This window comes from Podarcis gaigeae, assembly GCF_964106915.1.
Source record: "Podarcis gaigeae genome assembly, chromosome: 4".
NCBI classification, from domain to species: Eukaryota; Metazoa; Chordata; class Lepidosauria; order Squamata; family Lacertidae; genus Podarcis; species Podarcis gaigeae.
The window spans coordinates 36,693,836-36,711,019 of record NC_139677.1 but is presented as its reverse complement, the minus strand read 5'-3'; the positions used below and the strand labels follow the sequence as shown (position 1 = coordinate 36,711,019).

Genomic DNA, 17,184 nt, shown 5'->3' with positions numbered 1-17,184 from the left:
AGTTGCCGCCACTCCTGGCTAGGTGGCCTGGTTAAACCTTTCCTGGCTGGACAGCCCTTCACTTCGTGGCTGTTCAGTCGCTAGCAGTATCCGTCAGTGGGCGTTTCTTGAGCCTCTTCCAGCAAAGAAGCTCTTTGACGCCAAGTTGCTGCCTACTTTCCCTGCGTGGAAGTCTTCTGCACAGGGTGGGTTTGGGCAGCGGAGGACCTGTGCTCTCCTCGCTGGTCTCCTGCGAAGAGTCCTGGAGCCTCCTCGCTGCTTCCCCCATCGGCCCCCCTCTATCCCTGGTGTAGCGCTGATTATCTTCCCCAGCCGGAGACCTGCCTCTCTCCTTGCTAGGCCCCTCTCCAGCATCGCTGTGGAGCCTCGCCTCCTCTGCTAGTTGCGATGGCAGTTCCCTGACACTTACCTTCTTAAGACTTCAAAGCTCTAGAGGGTATCAGCCTTCAAGAGGCTGCTCAGAAGTGACAGAATGCTCTTTGTTTTGACTGCAACAGACTGTCCCCCCCCCCCCCAAATCATTACACAATACAGTAGCCCATACATCCATCTTCCAGGACTGTTTTGCATTTAAATAAATCCTGCTCATTAGATATTTCTATTAACTAATCCAAGGGTCAAAGTATTTAACTGATAAGTCTTTTCTTTCATTCATTAATGAGTTGCCATTTGCAAAATAATTCATTTATTATAGAACAGGGCTAGTCTGAACAAAAAATAAGATATCGCCATCTGTCAAAAGGTTTTCTTTTGCTTCATTTATTTTTGGAATATACCGCCAATATCAGAGTAATGTGGTGTTCCTTAAGGGATGGATCATGCTCCAGAAATGAATTAACTCATTTTTAACTATTAACTACTTTTGTTTTCATTACTGTGTATTTTGTAATAATGTTTTAAACTTCCGTTTAAATTGAATCCAAATTTGGGAGAAAGGCAGGATATAAATACGTAAAATAAAATAAATAAAACAAGTCTCATTCTTTGCAGGAAGAGGCCTTGGAGCCAGAGTGGGAGAGACATAGGGACTGGTTTTCTATCATGAAGCCAGCAATTCAAATGTGCGCTTAACAACTTCACACACAGAAATGCACAAGAAAACATACCCCACCATTTACCAGACCCCATAGCAGACTTGGAATTTGCTTTACAACATGTGAGCGAAGTGTCCTCTGGCCACTTACTCTATCCTAGCCCTCTCTCATGACCTACCATCTCAATGACCCTGCATCTCCTGTACATCTGTCTTAAGACATCTCCCTGCACCTGTGTGATGTTTTCATTTCCCTCACTAGATTAGCATTCCATGATCGATTTTTTTTAACACCACATGACATCACAGTGGCCCAAACCAATGGCTAGTAGAATATACCTACGAATATTCACTATGTAGACTGTAAGGCATGCTTAAGCTGAAAGGGATTCTAGACTGAAAAGGCCAAGCAGGCACTCTCTTTCCCTAGGCTGCAATTAAATAAATTAGTACTGTAACATTTGACAGTTATTAGATTGCTATTGATATTATAATTGTGACTGAGTTGGATAGATATTCTTAACTTAAACCAAACCCTATCATTATTATTCTTGCTTTATTTGCCACGTCTGATAATAAAGCTGCAGAGACTATATTATTTTCTTCCTAAAATGGCATCATACAGCTTTCCAGTTTTCTTGATTTCAATCTCCCTGAAGCCAGCTGCTGTGAGGAAGCTGCTGTACTCTGCAGGGGTCCGCTCTTTCCCTTCAGTCTGAACCAACATATTAATGGAATAGAGCTGGCTTTCCAAAGGACCACTTCTGTCTTCATTCAGAAGTGTTTCGACTAGTAAAACGCCACCACCTGGTTGGGGGAAACAAGATTCATTTTGACACATTGCCCAGCCTCATCTTAATCCTATAATGGGTCTATAACCTCAGCCTAAGATTTCAAGAAAAAGAGAGCACCCAGGAATGAAGATGGAGCTACGTGAAACAGAACAACAAGGATTTAGACCAGTAAGCGAAGTATGGATCTCTATACTCTTCCTATAAACCAGAGCTAGCTAATGTGGTGCCCTCCAGATACTGCTAGACTACAACTCCCATTATCCCTGACATTGACGCTGATGGGAGTTGGAGTCCAAAGCCTTTTGAGGTTGCCAAGTTGGCTATCCCTACTATAAACTGAACATCTTCCATTGAAGTAAAATGATTTATTGTTGCTGCCATTATAAAATAACCAAAGACTTTTCAAGATGTTATGGAAAAGTTAAATTGATTGATAAAAGGAATGACAACACCAGGCTCATCATGTCATATATGTGACCATTGTGAATTCTACAATATGACTTGAAATTGTGCTGTTTTCTTTCTTTTTAGTTGGTTTTCTAATAGTGTTTTTATAAATTGTAATTGTTTTACTGGTGATATGTTAATTATTCTATATGATTTGTGTTGCATTTGTAAGCTGCTTTGCAATTCACTTGAGTAAAAAGCAACACAGAAATATAATCAACCAATCAATGTATAGAGAGATGCTAGTATATTTAGCCTGCTATCACAATGCCACTGCCCCCCATGTCCATTTAGTCCTTCCTTAACTTCTGAAAGGGGAATACAACTACAACTGCCACTAACATTTCAGCTACTTTATTTCTAATGCCAAGGACAGCTACATAGACAAACTTAGGAGTTTGTGCATGCTTGGTGGGATTTTTGAATATTTCCTCCCCCTTTTAAAAGCAGGTTCCCATAGGCTATCACAACTATTTTTGAAACCCTTCTGAGCTTCAAAAATAGTCAGGTGGCAAGAGGAATGCCTGCTTTGAGAGTGGAAAAAAGCTTATCTGTGCACATGGGAGTAGCTGCTTGATGTTTTGAATCTCAGCTTTCTTTTAAAAAAATAGCACAAATAGAAAGGATCAGTAACAGTTGTAGAAAAACTCAAGAATGAAAGAGACAGCTGCACAAATAGATATTGTTCCCAATGTGTTTTCAAGAAACTTCTTATCGAGGGATATCTTTAGAGCTTCTTAATAAAATCTGTTTGGGGAACATTTGCTGCTGCAGCTCACCCCTTGATAAAAAGTTTCATTGAAGTATGTTGAGAACCAATAACTTCCACCCACCTGCATAGAGATACTTCCCGTTTCTCTTCTCTCTCTCTCTCTCCCCTCCAGCCTCAAACAGCTTGTAGCCCTCCAGTGCACATTGAAGGGCTACAGGAAGAGGAGAGGAAGGAGAAGCCTTATTGCATGAGTGATATCTGCTTGCCTAGCCTGCCACCAATTCCACCACCCCTCCTTCCATGGTTGCAAGAATGCTAAGTGACAAGCTGACGTCACAATTAATGGAAAGCACTCAGCACATTAAACAGTCCCAGAGAGATAAAGGCACTTGGTTTTTTGAAGTGATGAATGCAATGTATAGCCAGGCTCTTGTACGTTATTATACACGTGTGCGTACCAGTTTTGCAAGCCTTCTGCACCTTTTTGAGAAGCTGCACACATTTCTCATCTGCCCAATCGTGGAGGATCCTTGCTAAAATATACAGGTCAGCTTCTGGAACTGGGTCTGCAAAAAAATCTCCTGTATCAGGCAGAAAACAAACATTAATTTCTGATTAACCGAGAATTCAGCATGTCAAGAAAACATGGAATGGGTCCAAAGTAGCTGAGATCAGAAGAAGATTCACTGGTGTTTATTTTCATGCTTGAGCCAGCATTAAAGTTCTCGGGGGGAACGGGTTTTGTGACTGTTGAGATGCACCATGTTAATAAAAGCATCTAAACTACATGTTTGCTATTTGTTGGACACAAGGCATGTGTGAGAGAACAGTAAGTCCAAGCAATACAGACACTTTCTGTATTGGTTTCTGCGTGAAGATGGTCTATCCTGTAATTAATTCAGAGAATAGAGGTTCTAATATTATAATTTAACCTATTTCATTCTTGAACAGCATGGGTGGCATACAATCATCTTCATTAATTTCAATGGGTCTTCTCTGATTAAAAAGTAGCTGAATATCACCTAGAGTCTTGGGATTTTAAGAAACATTCATGCAAGCAGCCAAAACATTTTTCTGGAAGAGCCAACTCTAAAAACCATCCAGTGACTTATCTGTTAGGCAGTGAGAGCTTTAGTGGTCACACACAAATATATATAAGCTCTAGCTCCAGGTCACAATTCTATGGCCCTTCCGAAATGTCCAACAAATAAAATATTTCAAATGTTGGGGGGGGGGGAATAGCCTTAGGAAAAAAGGCACAGTATTAAATTATGGGGCTACTTTCTAAAGAGAGGGGAAAGGAATTTATAGTAAAGAGCAATGCTCTCCTCCTCATCCTAGTTTTCTCAGAAACCACCATCTTTACCTTCATGAAAAGTGATCCGCCGTTCCTCAGAGGACACAAAATGCTTCTTTGCTGTTTGTACTACTTTAGGCAGGTCGAAAATGGTGACTGAACAATTTGGATATAGTGAAACACATTCCTGGGCTAAAGCACCAGCACCTCCTTTTTGAAGAAAAAGGTAAAAACAAAAACAGTAATGAGTTCAGAGGAGGAGGCGGAGGTGGAGAAAAATAACTAACCAACCAACCAACCAACCAACCAACCAACCAACCAACCCATATTAGCACAGCACTATTTTGTTTCTCACATCCTTTTTTGAGTATGGATGGGCCTGCCTCTGGGTTTCTTACCATTTCTGGCAGGGAATGATGCCTGCTTCATCTGAAGTGGCATAAGTTTTGACTGCCTTGGCCTGGACAGGACCACACCCCAAGCTAAGGTCCCCTGGTATGCACCCGGCATGAAATGAGGTGACATTCCACAAACCTCTTTGATGGCACAAGGGGTGCTGGGACTTGAAATCAGCTCTGCCACTACTAACAGGAGCCAAGATACACAAGGAAATATTTGGTTCCTCTACAGAGAAGGCCCTCACGAGCCCCACTGAGTGCTGCAGACTGCATTTCCAAATCCTATAGGTATCACTGAGGCCAACATGGTTATGTACTAGAACACGCCAACCACTATAGTAAGGTCAGGTTTGGACAGCTGCCCAGTAAACACACTGGTACTGCTGAGTACTGGATTGCCTCAAGGTGCCATATGAGTAACTGCTTGCAACTCTTAAAATTCATGCCAGTCCATAAAATAGGCCCAGTGTATTCTTAATGCCTTCATTAAACCGGGCAGTTGTCTTAAAGTGCAAGATTTTCCATGCAAGATTTTAACATTTCTGTGTGTGTGTGTCAAAGGAAAACTACTGAAATTTATTAAATGGCACTTACCTCCAAGATCGTATATGACAGGGAACAAAGAAAGATCAAATGCAGCTATCACATCTCTGCCACATATGCTCCAAATTGCATTCAATCCATACATGAATTTTATCATTTCTTCCTCTGATCTAGAGATTTGAAATTGCACCAGCAATAAGCTCGTTGCAAATGTCCACAATGATTTACTGCTATGTAAAAGATATGGACAGCTTTTCTGCCATCCTAATTAAAAGAATTGCATATTCTTTAACCCCCCCTGAGATCTTTGTGCAGATGGCCCCATTCATTTCTGTGGAAGGGCAGCTCTGCAAACGGACACATGGATCTGCTATTGCACAAGCAAGGCATTCTTGCAGAAGAACTTGTGTATTATTGTGCTCAGAAAATCTCTTAAGAAATCAAGAATTGGACCATGACACCCTGGCCTCAGTTAGCCATATACTATTAACCTCCAAAACAGATTACTGCTGTGTGCTCCCCCCACAGTTTAATGACCTTCACACTAACCATCGTTGCTATCAAAAACAGCGTGCACACAGAGACATTTGATCAGGAGCAATCTATTGTGTTTTAGATTAAACCATTATAGTGGAAGCCTTACCTGTAAAGTGCTTCGAAGACATCTTTTGATGAAATGCCAAATGCTCTCTCGTATTGGTTTTCCCCCTCCCTTAAATTAAGGGGTAAAAAATCTTGATAAATTCAACAGCTAACTTTAAAATGTCATTTATATTACATAATACTGCCATACTCAAGAAGAATCCTGAACAAATGCCTAAGAATGTTTGCATGATGTTGCTTATAGAGTTCACTTTTTCACAGGAGCAGTGATCCTGAAGTAAGCTAGCTTAAAAAATAATAATCATCAAAACATTCCGCAACCTCCCATCCTTCCTGGGAACCTAAGAGACAGAAGTATGCTTATATATGCCTACATCCCTAGCTGTATCAAAAACCATAAATGCAATTTAGCGATGCCAGCAATTACCTCTTCTGGAATACAAATTTGCCCAGCTTATCATTCTTAACAATATTGCAAATCAAGCTTCTCACCCCCTAGGTCTTCTCTGATTTGGAATGTAAAACAAGATTCTGCACACACACATCCCAACTAATCAGTGGCCTTGACAACCAAAGCCAGATAAGCTTTGTAGGCACATGCATGAAGGAGGAGGAGGAGGAGGAGGAGGAGGAGGAGGGGGAGGAGGAGGAGTCTGGATTTGATATCCCGCTTTATCACTACCCGAAGGAGTCTCAAAGCGGCTAACATTCTCCTTTCCCTTCCTCCCCCACAACACTTTGTGAAGTGAGTGGGGCTGAGAGACTTCAGAGAAGTGTGACTGGCTCAAAGTCACCCAGCAGCTGCATGTGGAGGAGCGGAGACGCGAACCCGGTTCCCCAGATTACGAGTCTACCGCTCTTAACCACTACACCACACTGGCTCTTAACCACAGGCTCTTAAACACTACACCACACTGTGCCCAATGAAACTCTCACAGCTGCCTCTGAACTGTGTGAGCCAGACAACCTAACCAAGCAGCCTTTTGCTTGGCACGTATAATCTGCTTTGGGTCAATTACTTTGATTTGTTCCTTGCAAAGGTTTCATGTAATTGATGTTTCTCACCCAGCTCTAAAAACTCTTTCTTTCCCCACTGAATGTATTTACACGGTCATTGCTGCTGTTTTGGCTGGGAAAGGTGGAGGTAAATTTCAAGGCAGCTTTCTTCTCAAGCAGACATAAGATAAGGTGCCTATCTGCAGAACACCACCAGTGAACATGTGCCAAGAGAGATCTCTTAGAAAACAGATGTGTGTTTTTTCCCAAACACATGCCGAGGAAGCTTGTAATTGCCAAGTGCATTCTTAATTGAGCCAAAGGGAATTGTTCCATCACTGGTGCACATGGGTGATACAGGATGCTTCTCTGCCAGAGCTACGCTTGATAGCTGTTTTGAATTGAAGGGAAATATGGATTTAGTTCCGCCTTATACTCCGTCTGAAAAAACTGACAGGTGTTAAGAGGGTCTCCAAAATGTCTTGAGCTCAAGTGCCTTCCCATTTTTTAATATTTCTTGCTTTCTCTGGATTATGGCAAATGACCAGAACTTGAAGATAATGGAAATTTGTTGGGAAGCTTCTACTTGGAAACTGGCTAAATGGGCCATTTTAAATTTGCATTAATTTCAGCTGAACTTGGAAAATCCTCTTTCACAGCTCCCAATCCGTGATAAAGAACTTAGTATTACTAACAACAGCTACTTTAATGAAGTCAGTAGAACCATAAGGTGGTCCTCATTCGCTGAAAAATCCACCCCAATTTCCTTTGCTTTCTTCTGGCACAGACAATAGAATCAACTGGTATCTCAACACCTTCGTGCCAGTTCCTCATTGCTAAGTATCCTCCTGAGAATTCTCTCGGTAAATAGTGCTGTTATGACAAAGCATTCCCTAGCTGGTTTCCACACACCTGCAAAAAATGAATCTTCTTAAGCGTTAACAATAACACAATGCTACCACTTGGTGTGTGGTATAAAAAATAAAGTAATAGTGTAACAATAGTTACTCTATATCAGTCCTGTTTGAACTATTAGCACTTCAGCATTCAACAGTAAACAGTAGTTTTCCTGAAAAAGATCAGTGCAAAGGGAATAATGCAGTGGTTCACTGCAAGTTTTTACAAAGGTTTCATTTTTCTTTTCTTTTTTTAAATAATTTTTATTAAAATTTTCCAAATTAAAACAAATTAAATCCAATTTATACACTTCTTCCAATAACCAGGACTTCCCCCCCCCTCTTGTGTTCCAAATCTTCTAAATAAACAATTAAATTCAACAAGTTCTTATCCCCAAATTACACTCATCATCAATAACCCAATTTTTTCAAATTCCCATCCCCTAAGATCTGTTTATTCCCTTCCACGAGTTCCCCCCTTTCAGATATAGTGCAGATGAAAAGAAGATACAAAAAGAGAAAAAAATAATAATTTTGCAGCCTTTGGATTCCAAATTTCCCTCCCCTCTTTCCCTGTTGCGTTCCTTATATCCCTCCAATTCTAATATCTTCCTGGTGATCCCACATTTCACTAAACCCATATCTCTCTGATTCTTTACCAGTCATTTTTAATCACAAGTGTCCAATCTTAGAAGGAGTCTATCTCAAAAAGGGGCCCATTTCTTCTATCCAGATTTTTGTATCCAGGAGTAAAAACTCCAATTTTATTTCCATAAGCTTGTCAAATCTGGATATCCCAAATGTCCCCATTTCCAGTTCTGTCCAGTTCTTGTTGTTTCCTTATTCTTGTCGGTCACTCTCCTCCTTTTTGTTTCCCTGTTCTCCCGCAGAAAGGTTCTTTTTCCAAAAGCTTCTAATTCCTCTGCAGAGGCTTGTTATTCAGGAGCAAAACATTACGTCATGTCCCTTTCATTTTCCAACAGATAAATCCATTGTTTCTTGTAGTATGTAGACCTCTGTAGCCAAAATAATGTTCCATTTCTGCAGTTTCCCAGGAGATTGAAAGTTCTGTTCAACTGTTCAAGTTTCCTAGCAAAAACACATGCAATATCCCTCAGCTCCTCTAGATGGATTACAGTAACTGAGTTCCCTTCCAGATCACATCCACCAGTCCAAGTAGCTTGTTAATCCTTATTTGAAACAATTTGTATCCAATTTATATCCAAATGTAACTGGCAAAGTCCTCAAAACACCGTCTCTATTTTGTTCTTCCGTTTTGACAGCTCTTTGACAGCTGTCAAAACCTCCATTACTCTTCTCCAGGTATTCTCGCAGATCACTCCAGGGGTTCGGGGGGGGGGGTTGCTTTTTAATGCAAATTCTCCTTTTCTCCTCCAGCTCAAACTTATAATTTTCCCTCGCGAAGTTGTTAGTTCATCAAGATAGGGTTACACTCGATCTTAGTTGTCAAGTCCTTTGTTTTGTCTTTTCTACAATTAAGGGGGGGCTGACTTCCTTTTTCCACCTCCCCCGTTCGCACCAAATTTTAAAAATTTATCCCTCCTTTTAGTCCATAGTCCAATTACTCACGGGTTTTTCTTTTGGATCCAAATTTTCAATAGAAGAAGCTAGCGCTCTCCACCGAATGGCATGCGGCTTCGCTCGGCAGGGGAAGCGGCGGACTCAAAGCACCACCCCCCCCAGGCGCCCGTTCCTTAGCCTTTAAAAAGGCTCTTTCGCGGGCCGGGGAGGGGCGCAAAGGTGCCAGCCGAGTCACCATGTCCATGGGGCTCCGTGCCCATGGCTTTTGAGGGTCCCCGCGTCGCCGGCGCGGTAGAACCCAACCCCTGCCGAGCCGGCTCCCTCCGGAGCACGGAGGGAGCCCGCCATTCGGCGATGGCGCCAACCCGGAAGTCCACAAAGGTTTCATTTTTCAATTATCAACATAAACTTCTTCATCGTTCACCTTACCTCACAGCATCTGTCAAGTAGTGCCAGCACAAATAGATGGTTTTGGAATAGTACATCAAGTTATGATACTGAGACTTTGGACTTGATTTTGTGAGGTAGAGATTTGATATTTCCGTGTTTCCATAAAATGCTGAAGAGGAAAGAAGGCAAAGTCAGTATTTAGCACAGTGGTGATGATATCTGTGGCACCATCATCTTAAGAACAAGAATCATGATTCTGCACAATTTATTTGTCCAACTTAAAGCAGTTTTTGATGCAATCTTCTTAGAAATCTACACTGACTCTGCTTGCCATTTGCCAAAATATATGTCAAATTTGGGGATTTAACAGCATCCTTGTGTAGCTCAAGGTGAAACTGCCTGGAAGCAGAGAGAGATTAGATGCCCTCTTGTGTATGCGCAACACACACATTCACCCTTGAATGTTTCACAAAAGTCTTTCTGTTTTGCAGGTGGGAAGCAGACAATCGTTTTAAAAAAGAGCTGGAAGTGGTTTGAGAGTTACCTTCCATTGTGCATTAATGCATATATATATATATATATTCTTGCATGTAGCAAACACAGCTTGCAGATTATCAAAACAATATAGAAATAGGCAAAACCTATTCACCAAAGCTGAAAGACAGCTGAGCAGGTGAACCAGAACCAGCAATCTCTATTTCAGATTACCTTCAATGTTATTAAGAAATGTTTGTTGCCCACTGGCAAGCAGAGGGCTCCAGACTCAATCCCTGGCCTTCCAGACAGGGGAAGACCCTGCTTGAAACCCTCAAAAACCAACACCAGTCAGGATAGGCCATCCCTTCCCAAACTGGGGCTCAGTAGGTGGTTTAGACAACCTTGATCATTGGCCATTCTGACTCAGGTTGATGGGTGTTAAGGTCCTAAACATTTAGGATACCCAGGTTGTGGGCAGCTGGTGTAGGCAGCTGGTTCCTTCCTACACTCTTAAAAAACATTGTGGTCAGTTTCTAGGCACATAATGTGCAGAGGCCAAAACAGGGGTGGCTGGTCATGTTAGATTCCTCTGCCACGGTTACCTCCTTCCTTTTTCACTTCTGCTCTCAGCAGCTTTAAACCCACACAGGCATCTAGCAACCTCTCCATTCCGTGGAAACTGCTGCCCAGCTGCTCTGCGATGGCCTTCGAGGTCAAGAGATCTTCTGACTCTCTCAGCAGATCAAATACTCCCAGCTCACAGGCAGCAAACATCACCTAAAACCAAACGAACGGGCAGGGATGAAAGAAGCAAAGAGAGAAAGCACAGCAGTGGCTAACAGTGCAGCGACTTCTCAGAAGTAAGTCCTATGGAATTCAATGAGGCTTGCTCCCAGGTAAGCAGGGTTGGTTGGGACGGCAGCCTACAGTCGAATGGCAGAAATAATTTTAAACTGACCTCTGCAATGCATTGTTGAGCTTCATCTAAGTCTTTATTAAACTAAGCATACATAGTCTGAATGCATATTTTTGTTGTGGGATTTTTATTGTTGCCATAAGGTAAAGGTAAAAGGACCCCTGACCATTAGGTCCAGTCATGACCAACTCTGGGGTTGCGGTGCTCATCTCGCTTTATTGGGTGAGGGAGCTGGCGTACAGCTTCCGGATCATGTGGCCAGCATGACTAAGCTGCTTCTGGCGAACTAAAGCAGTGCACGGAAACACCGTTTACCTTCCCGCCGGAGCGGTACTTATTGATCTACTTACACTTTTGCATGCTTTCGAACTGCTAGGTTGGCAGGAGCAGGGACCGAGCAGCGGGAGCTCACCCCGTTGCGGGGATTCGAACCGCTGACCTTCTGATCAGCAAGTCCTAGGCACTGTGGTTTAACCCACAGCGCCACCTGCGTCCCGGGTGCCATACATAATATTACACAATAATACACAATACACAATTGTTGCCATACACAATAATAAAAACAGTATGTTGAAGTCACAGCTGCAAGTAGATGTCCTCATTGTTTTTATCCTGGCAACAGACTCCTTTTAAAAAGAGCAAAGAGATCTCTATACAGTATATGCTTGCTTCAGTATCTTACTTTACCACAAATTTTGAAGGGATAATTTCCCCTTTGGGACTAGTTCAAAGTTATTTATTGATGATTTTCTAGCATCTTTGAAAACTTTACTTGTTCCCAGCTTCCTTGTGGGTTTGCAAAACCTTTGCATTTTTCTATTGATTGGAATTGCATATCGCCTACAGAAGAGAATCTCGTTTCTCTCTCTCTCTCTCTCTCTCTCTCTTTAAAAAAAGGTTCATATTAGGAGTTTTCCTATTTCACACCTGTGAAGAATCTCAGATGTATATCAAAATGGAACTGTTTTGACACCTCTTGCTCTCTTTCCACAGCAAAATACTGTTTTTAAGAAACAAGGCTAGCTTCTTCCTGGAGGGCACAAGCTGTAAGCACTAAAGCAATTGAGCTCTTTCTACAAGTGGGCACTGAAAAGGTGGGAAAACTCTATGTGAGATTTACTTTTAAGTGACATCTTTGCTTGGTGCTGGATTTTTCCAAATTTGTATTCAGAGAAAAGTCAAAACATGCTTTGCTTTTAACCTAAACATGTATGGACTTTAGATTACTAAGAAATGATTGGTTTGGAAATTTTAGTTTATAAGGAGCCCTGGTTCAACGGAGATGATTCAAATGGTGGGGTTTAAGATTATTTACTTTGATACTGGTTTAAATCTCATTCACTGCATTCATTCCAGCACATTTAGTTAACACCTGTTGTTGCAAGCTGTTGAACACAAAACTAAAACAGATAAATTAAAAGATTCACCTCTATAGATGCTCTAGGTTCTGCACACATCCACAATAAGAAGGAAAAAGCATCACTTCCTAGTTTAAATTTTCTTGAGGCATATCATTTGTGAGCCTTACCTTTGATATTAAAAATCCATTCTGGTACTGAATTAAGAGACGAGGATATTCGAGGTCCTCTGCGGCGGTCATTTTTGTCCACTGCACTGTGAGAAATCCTCTTTCCTTCTTCGTTTAAATAAGCCTCTTTAGCCTGTAGGCACAGATGATTCTGGGTAGTCCACTTTAACTGTACTAATACCACTCCAGACATATTTAGTCTTATTACCACAAATGTGCTGACACAAGCTCTCCCTTCCGGGGGATGCTGTAGTCAGTGTTGTGGGTTCATTTGCTCGAATTAAAAACTCCACTAGCCAAAAGAAGGGTCTGAACTATTGCTAAGGTACTGTCAAGAATGTACAACTTGCTGTTAAAATGGAATACTCAGGATGAAACGGTCAAATCAGCTATGATTAAGTGGGCACAAGACATTGGTTATAACATTATGCTTGCTGACTGGGAACGGTTATGGACCACTGGTATGAAATTCACGGCATGTAATGCCTTGAAAGAGAATATTATGAAAATGATTTATAGGTGGTACATGACACCAGTCAAGCTTGCAAAGATATATCATTTGCCTGACAATAAGTGTTGGAAATGTAAGGAAACTGAGGGAACATTCTTTCACCTCTGGTGGACGTGCCCAAAGGTAAAGGCTTTCTGGGAAATGATCTATAATGAACTGAAAAAGGTATTTAAGTATACCTTCCTTAAGAAACCAGAGGCCTTCCTATTGGGCATTGTTGGCCAGAAGGTGTTAAAGGAGGATAGAACTTTTTTTATGTATGCAACAACAGCCGCAAGAATACTTATCGCTAAGTACTGGAAGACACAAGATTTGCCCACCTTGGAAGAATGGCAGATGCAACTGATAGACTACATGGAATTGGCAGAAATGACTGGCAGAATCCGAGACATGGGAGAAGAACAAACAGAAGAAGAATGGAAGAAATTTAAAGACTATCTGCAAAAACATTGTAAAATATTTGAATGTTAAAGTGATGCAGGATAGTGAGACAATGCGGCATTAGTGACAAAGCTGAAAGAAATGTGCAAAGATGTTTTATGAACAACAAGTAAAGAAAAATAGTTAAATTAATCAAATGATGGGGGATTAGAAGAGAAGTGGATAGCAGTGGGAATGGTTAACTTAAAAGAAATTATGAAATATTAAAATTAGTCAAAATAGAGGAAGAATTTGCTGAAACTAAATTGGAAATTTGAATACAGGAAAGGGAGGTGTGAGGAAGTCAGGAAAGTAAGCTATATGAAATTAAGATCTGAACGTATATATTTTTGTTCGGTTTAGGTGTTTTTTATTGTTTATTGTTTGTTGTGTTAGTTTGTTTTGTGTGTTATTATAAATCTGTTGAAACTTTAATAAAAATCTTTTTTTTTTAAAAAAAGAAGGGTCTGAACTATTGTTAAATATATTAAAATGTGACCACTGAATAGCTTCAAGTGTGCAAGACCAGTTGACTGTGCGAAAGAGGCATTTTGCATTCTTTTTATTTATAGCTTTTATATCTACCAGGCATGTCCAACTCCCAAGAGACTGTGATCTACTCCCAGTATAAAAAAGCTGGCAGTGATCTACCCATTATCATTGGAGGTAGGAGGAGCGTGTGTGGGGTGGGTGGATTGTCCAGAGTTCTTCAGCTTTTATTTGTTAACTTTTGGTAAACTTTATTTAATCCCATGATCAATAAGGGTCACATGATCTACCAGGATCAGCAGGGGATCTATCGGAAGAGCATGATCTACTGGTTGGACATGCCTGATATATACCAATGACTCAGTGTGGTGTACAGTAATTTGGTAACAAAGGTTACAACGAAACAAGTCATTCTGTTAGCACATGGACTTCCATGTTTGGAAGAGAACTTCTCAGATCTGCTCTGGAGGGTTGGGGGGAAACCCAGAACAGATTTTGGGGACACACAAGGAGAGAGAAAGGTGATGGGAACTTCCACTGTGCAAGTGTAAGCCTTTGCACTAAGATCAGAGGTGTACCTAGACCATAGCTGTCAACTTTTCCCTTTTTTAAGGGAAATTCCCTTATTCCGAATAGGATTCCTCACAAGAAAAGGGAAAAGTTGACAGCTATGACCTAGACTCCCTTGCACCCTGGGCAAGAAGCTGTATTGGTGTCTCTGAAGTTGCATGAGACCATGGACCAGAAACTCAAAACATTTGCTTTTGTCTCCTTTTGCACTCTGCCAGTGACTTCCTCCGTGGCTATTGGGTTCTCCTCTATGTCCCAAATCTGTCTGCCTCCCTGCCTCCTCTTGCTGCTTTGCCTTCTACCTCCATCCTTCCTTTTTCCTCTTCCTGAAACTCTGGCCTGTTCTGTCTTCCTTCCCAAGCCCCACTGGAGACTTGACTCACACTGCTAACAGGAGTGGTGGCTGACTGGGGAGGGGGCCCCCATGCCAGCAATCAGATTCCTCCGCTGAGGCAGTCTGTGCACCTCACCCAGCAACCCTGAGCAGCAGAGGAGCGGCCCAGGGAATACACAGACAGATGGGTGGGTTCCTAGCCTCTCCAAGCCAGAGTAGAGAGGTCTGATTTTTGCATCCTCCTGGGCTTGGGCCCTTGGCAGGGGCCAATCGAATCAGCTCCTAGGTATGATGCTCCAAGCTAAAATGGAACAAGACCTTGCCAGCAGTGGCCCCAGTAAAGGATTTTGATTTCAATTAAAGTCAAGATGGGGATGTGGGTGGTGCTGTGAAACCACAGAGCCTAGGGCTTGCCGATCAGAAGGTCGGCGGTTCGAATCCCCGTGACGGGGTGAGCTCCCGTTGCTCGGTCCCTGCTCCTGCCAACCTAGTAGTTCGAAAGCACGTCAAAGTGCAAGTAGATAAATAGGTACCGCTCCAGCAGGAAAATAAACGGTGTTTCCATGCGCTGCCCTGGTTTGCCAGAAGCAGCTTAGTCATGCTGGCCACATGACCCGGAAGCTGTCTGCAGACAAATACCGGCTCCCTCGACCTATAGAGCGAGATGAGTGCGCAACCCCAGAGTCGTCCGCGACTGGACCTAATGGTCAAGGGTACCTTTACCTTTTTAAAGTCAAGATGATAGGACAAATACTAAAATAGATACCTGTGGGGTTGTCTGAAGTGAGTAGAAAGGGCTGAGGAAAAGGAATAGCGAATATTTTGCTTCTCCAGTTTCTGGAAAGTCATCAGTAGAGGCCTCAGACTAACCAGCCTGATCCCTCAAAATAATCCGATTAGCCTACTGAGATATGGCTAAGAGAATAAGCCTTGAATCTGCACCTCTGGTGTGAATTCATTAGATTACCTTAGACAAGCCAATCTCTTTCAGCCTCAGCATCCTCCCCTTGAATCTGAAGTACCATCTTATGCCAGGGATAGCCAGTGTGGTGCCCTCGAGATGAACTCCACTTCCCAACATCATCCAGACCTTCACCGTTCCTCAGCATTGTTTTCTATGCATGTGAAGCACTTTGAACATCGAAAGTGCTGTACAAACATTATTGTTGCATGATTATTCCACACAGAAGATGCGTGCTGTAGGGGGAAGTAAGAGGCACATGGGGCTTGTCAACCTGGGAAGGTAGCCCATCTAGAAGAAGGAAAACCTCTTTAAGGAAATTTTAAACGTCTGCTGCCTTGCAGGATATCTTTGGGGGAATAAAAGGCTCAGGACCCTACACAAATCCAAAGTGGAGTCCCTAAGACAGTTGGATGACAACTTGTGCACCTCCTTCCAGCAATTCCTGCAGCCAAGCTGGTGCTAAATGTATCACTGTGTTTTCTTTGGACCACACCAGCAAGTCTGAGAAGAGCATCTTCTTGTCTGGGCAGCTCAGGACCTCTATACCATGCTGCCCAGGCTTGTGCCCTGAGGTGGTCACTTTGGTATTGCTAATGCAGCGGTTTGACTTCACCCCTGGAGGCACACTCCATTGTCTCTTGAGACAGATGGGTGCCAACAAGAGAGTGAGGTTGCTATGCATATAATTAAACCCAGATGCAAACAACACTTTCCTGCTATGGCTCAAATGGCATCTGTCTCTTTAGGAGGCCCAAGATAATCAGCTGAAAAGATTTACTCGAGTAATGCATCTGAAAGAGGATTGAAGATTCCAGTAACTAAACTGATTGAACATATTGCAAAGGTTGCACAAGCTGCTTTTTGTCCTTGATTATTACCATCTAAGCTCTCATTAGAATATGAAGAAGATAAAACTAGAGTTTGGTTTCGTTTGCCAAGAATATTTTAAGGTGCTCAAACCTAATGCGTGAAGTGCTTGTTATGGAAATATTTTCCATTTTTGTGGATACCTCTGGTTTTCCCATCTCAAAATGGATATGGTTGAGTGAGAAAATACTCAAGGATTGGAGCATCTTCCCAATTAGGAAGATGGAAGCAGCCAGTAAGCAAAATTTGTGCTTCACTTGTGACAAAGGGTAATCCAGTCCTCACATATTTATAGCCAGATTAATGACAAAAAACACAGGCTTCTGAGGAATGCGGCACATGTTCTCTTTTAATGCTAATTAATTAAAATGTGGTTTTTTTTAAAATTAAAAGATAGGAAAGCGTCTCTTCTCGGGAAACTGAACTGTGCAATAATAATGTGTGCTGCTGCATAGTA

The 17,184-nt window shown here is 42.0% G+C and overlaps 1 protein-coding gene across 3 annotated transcripts; it reads right to left on the bottom strand.

Annotated features, from left to right (window-relative positions):
- Positions 1-631: 631 nt before the first annotated feature.
- On the bottom strand, positions 632-16,329 carry ASMT (acetylserotonin O-methyltransferase). 3 transcript variants are annotated; one of them, XM_083734525.1, is made up of 9 exons: positions 15,864-16,329; positions 12,573-12,705; positions 10,731-10,905; positions 9,691-9,820; positions 5,868-5,936; positions 5,276-5,394; positions 4,353-4,493; positions 3,445-3,567; positions 632-1,840 (listed from the first exon to the last, which is right to left on the bottom strand). In XM_083734525.1, the coding sequence occupies exons 2-9, from the start codon at positions 12,642-12,644 to the stop codon at positions 1,629-1,631; spliced, it is 1,041 nt and encodes a 346-aa protein (XP_083590651.1). In that variant the 5' UTR covers positions 12,645-12,705; positions 15,864-16,329; the 3' UTR covers positions 632-1,628. The 3 variants fall into 3 exon arrangements, with proteins under 3 accessions (XP_083590651.1, XP_083590652.1, XP_083590650.1); XM_083734526.1 differs by lacking the exon at positions 15,864-16,329 and adding an exon at positions 15,663-15,681; XM_083734524.1 differs by lacking the exon at positions 15,864-16,329 and adding an exon at positions 14,865-15,008.
- Positions 16,330-17,184: the final 855 nt, after the last annotated feature.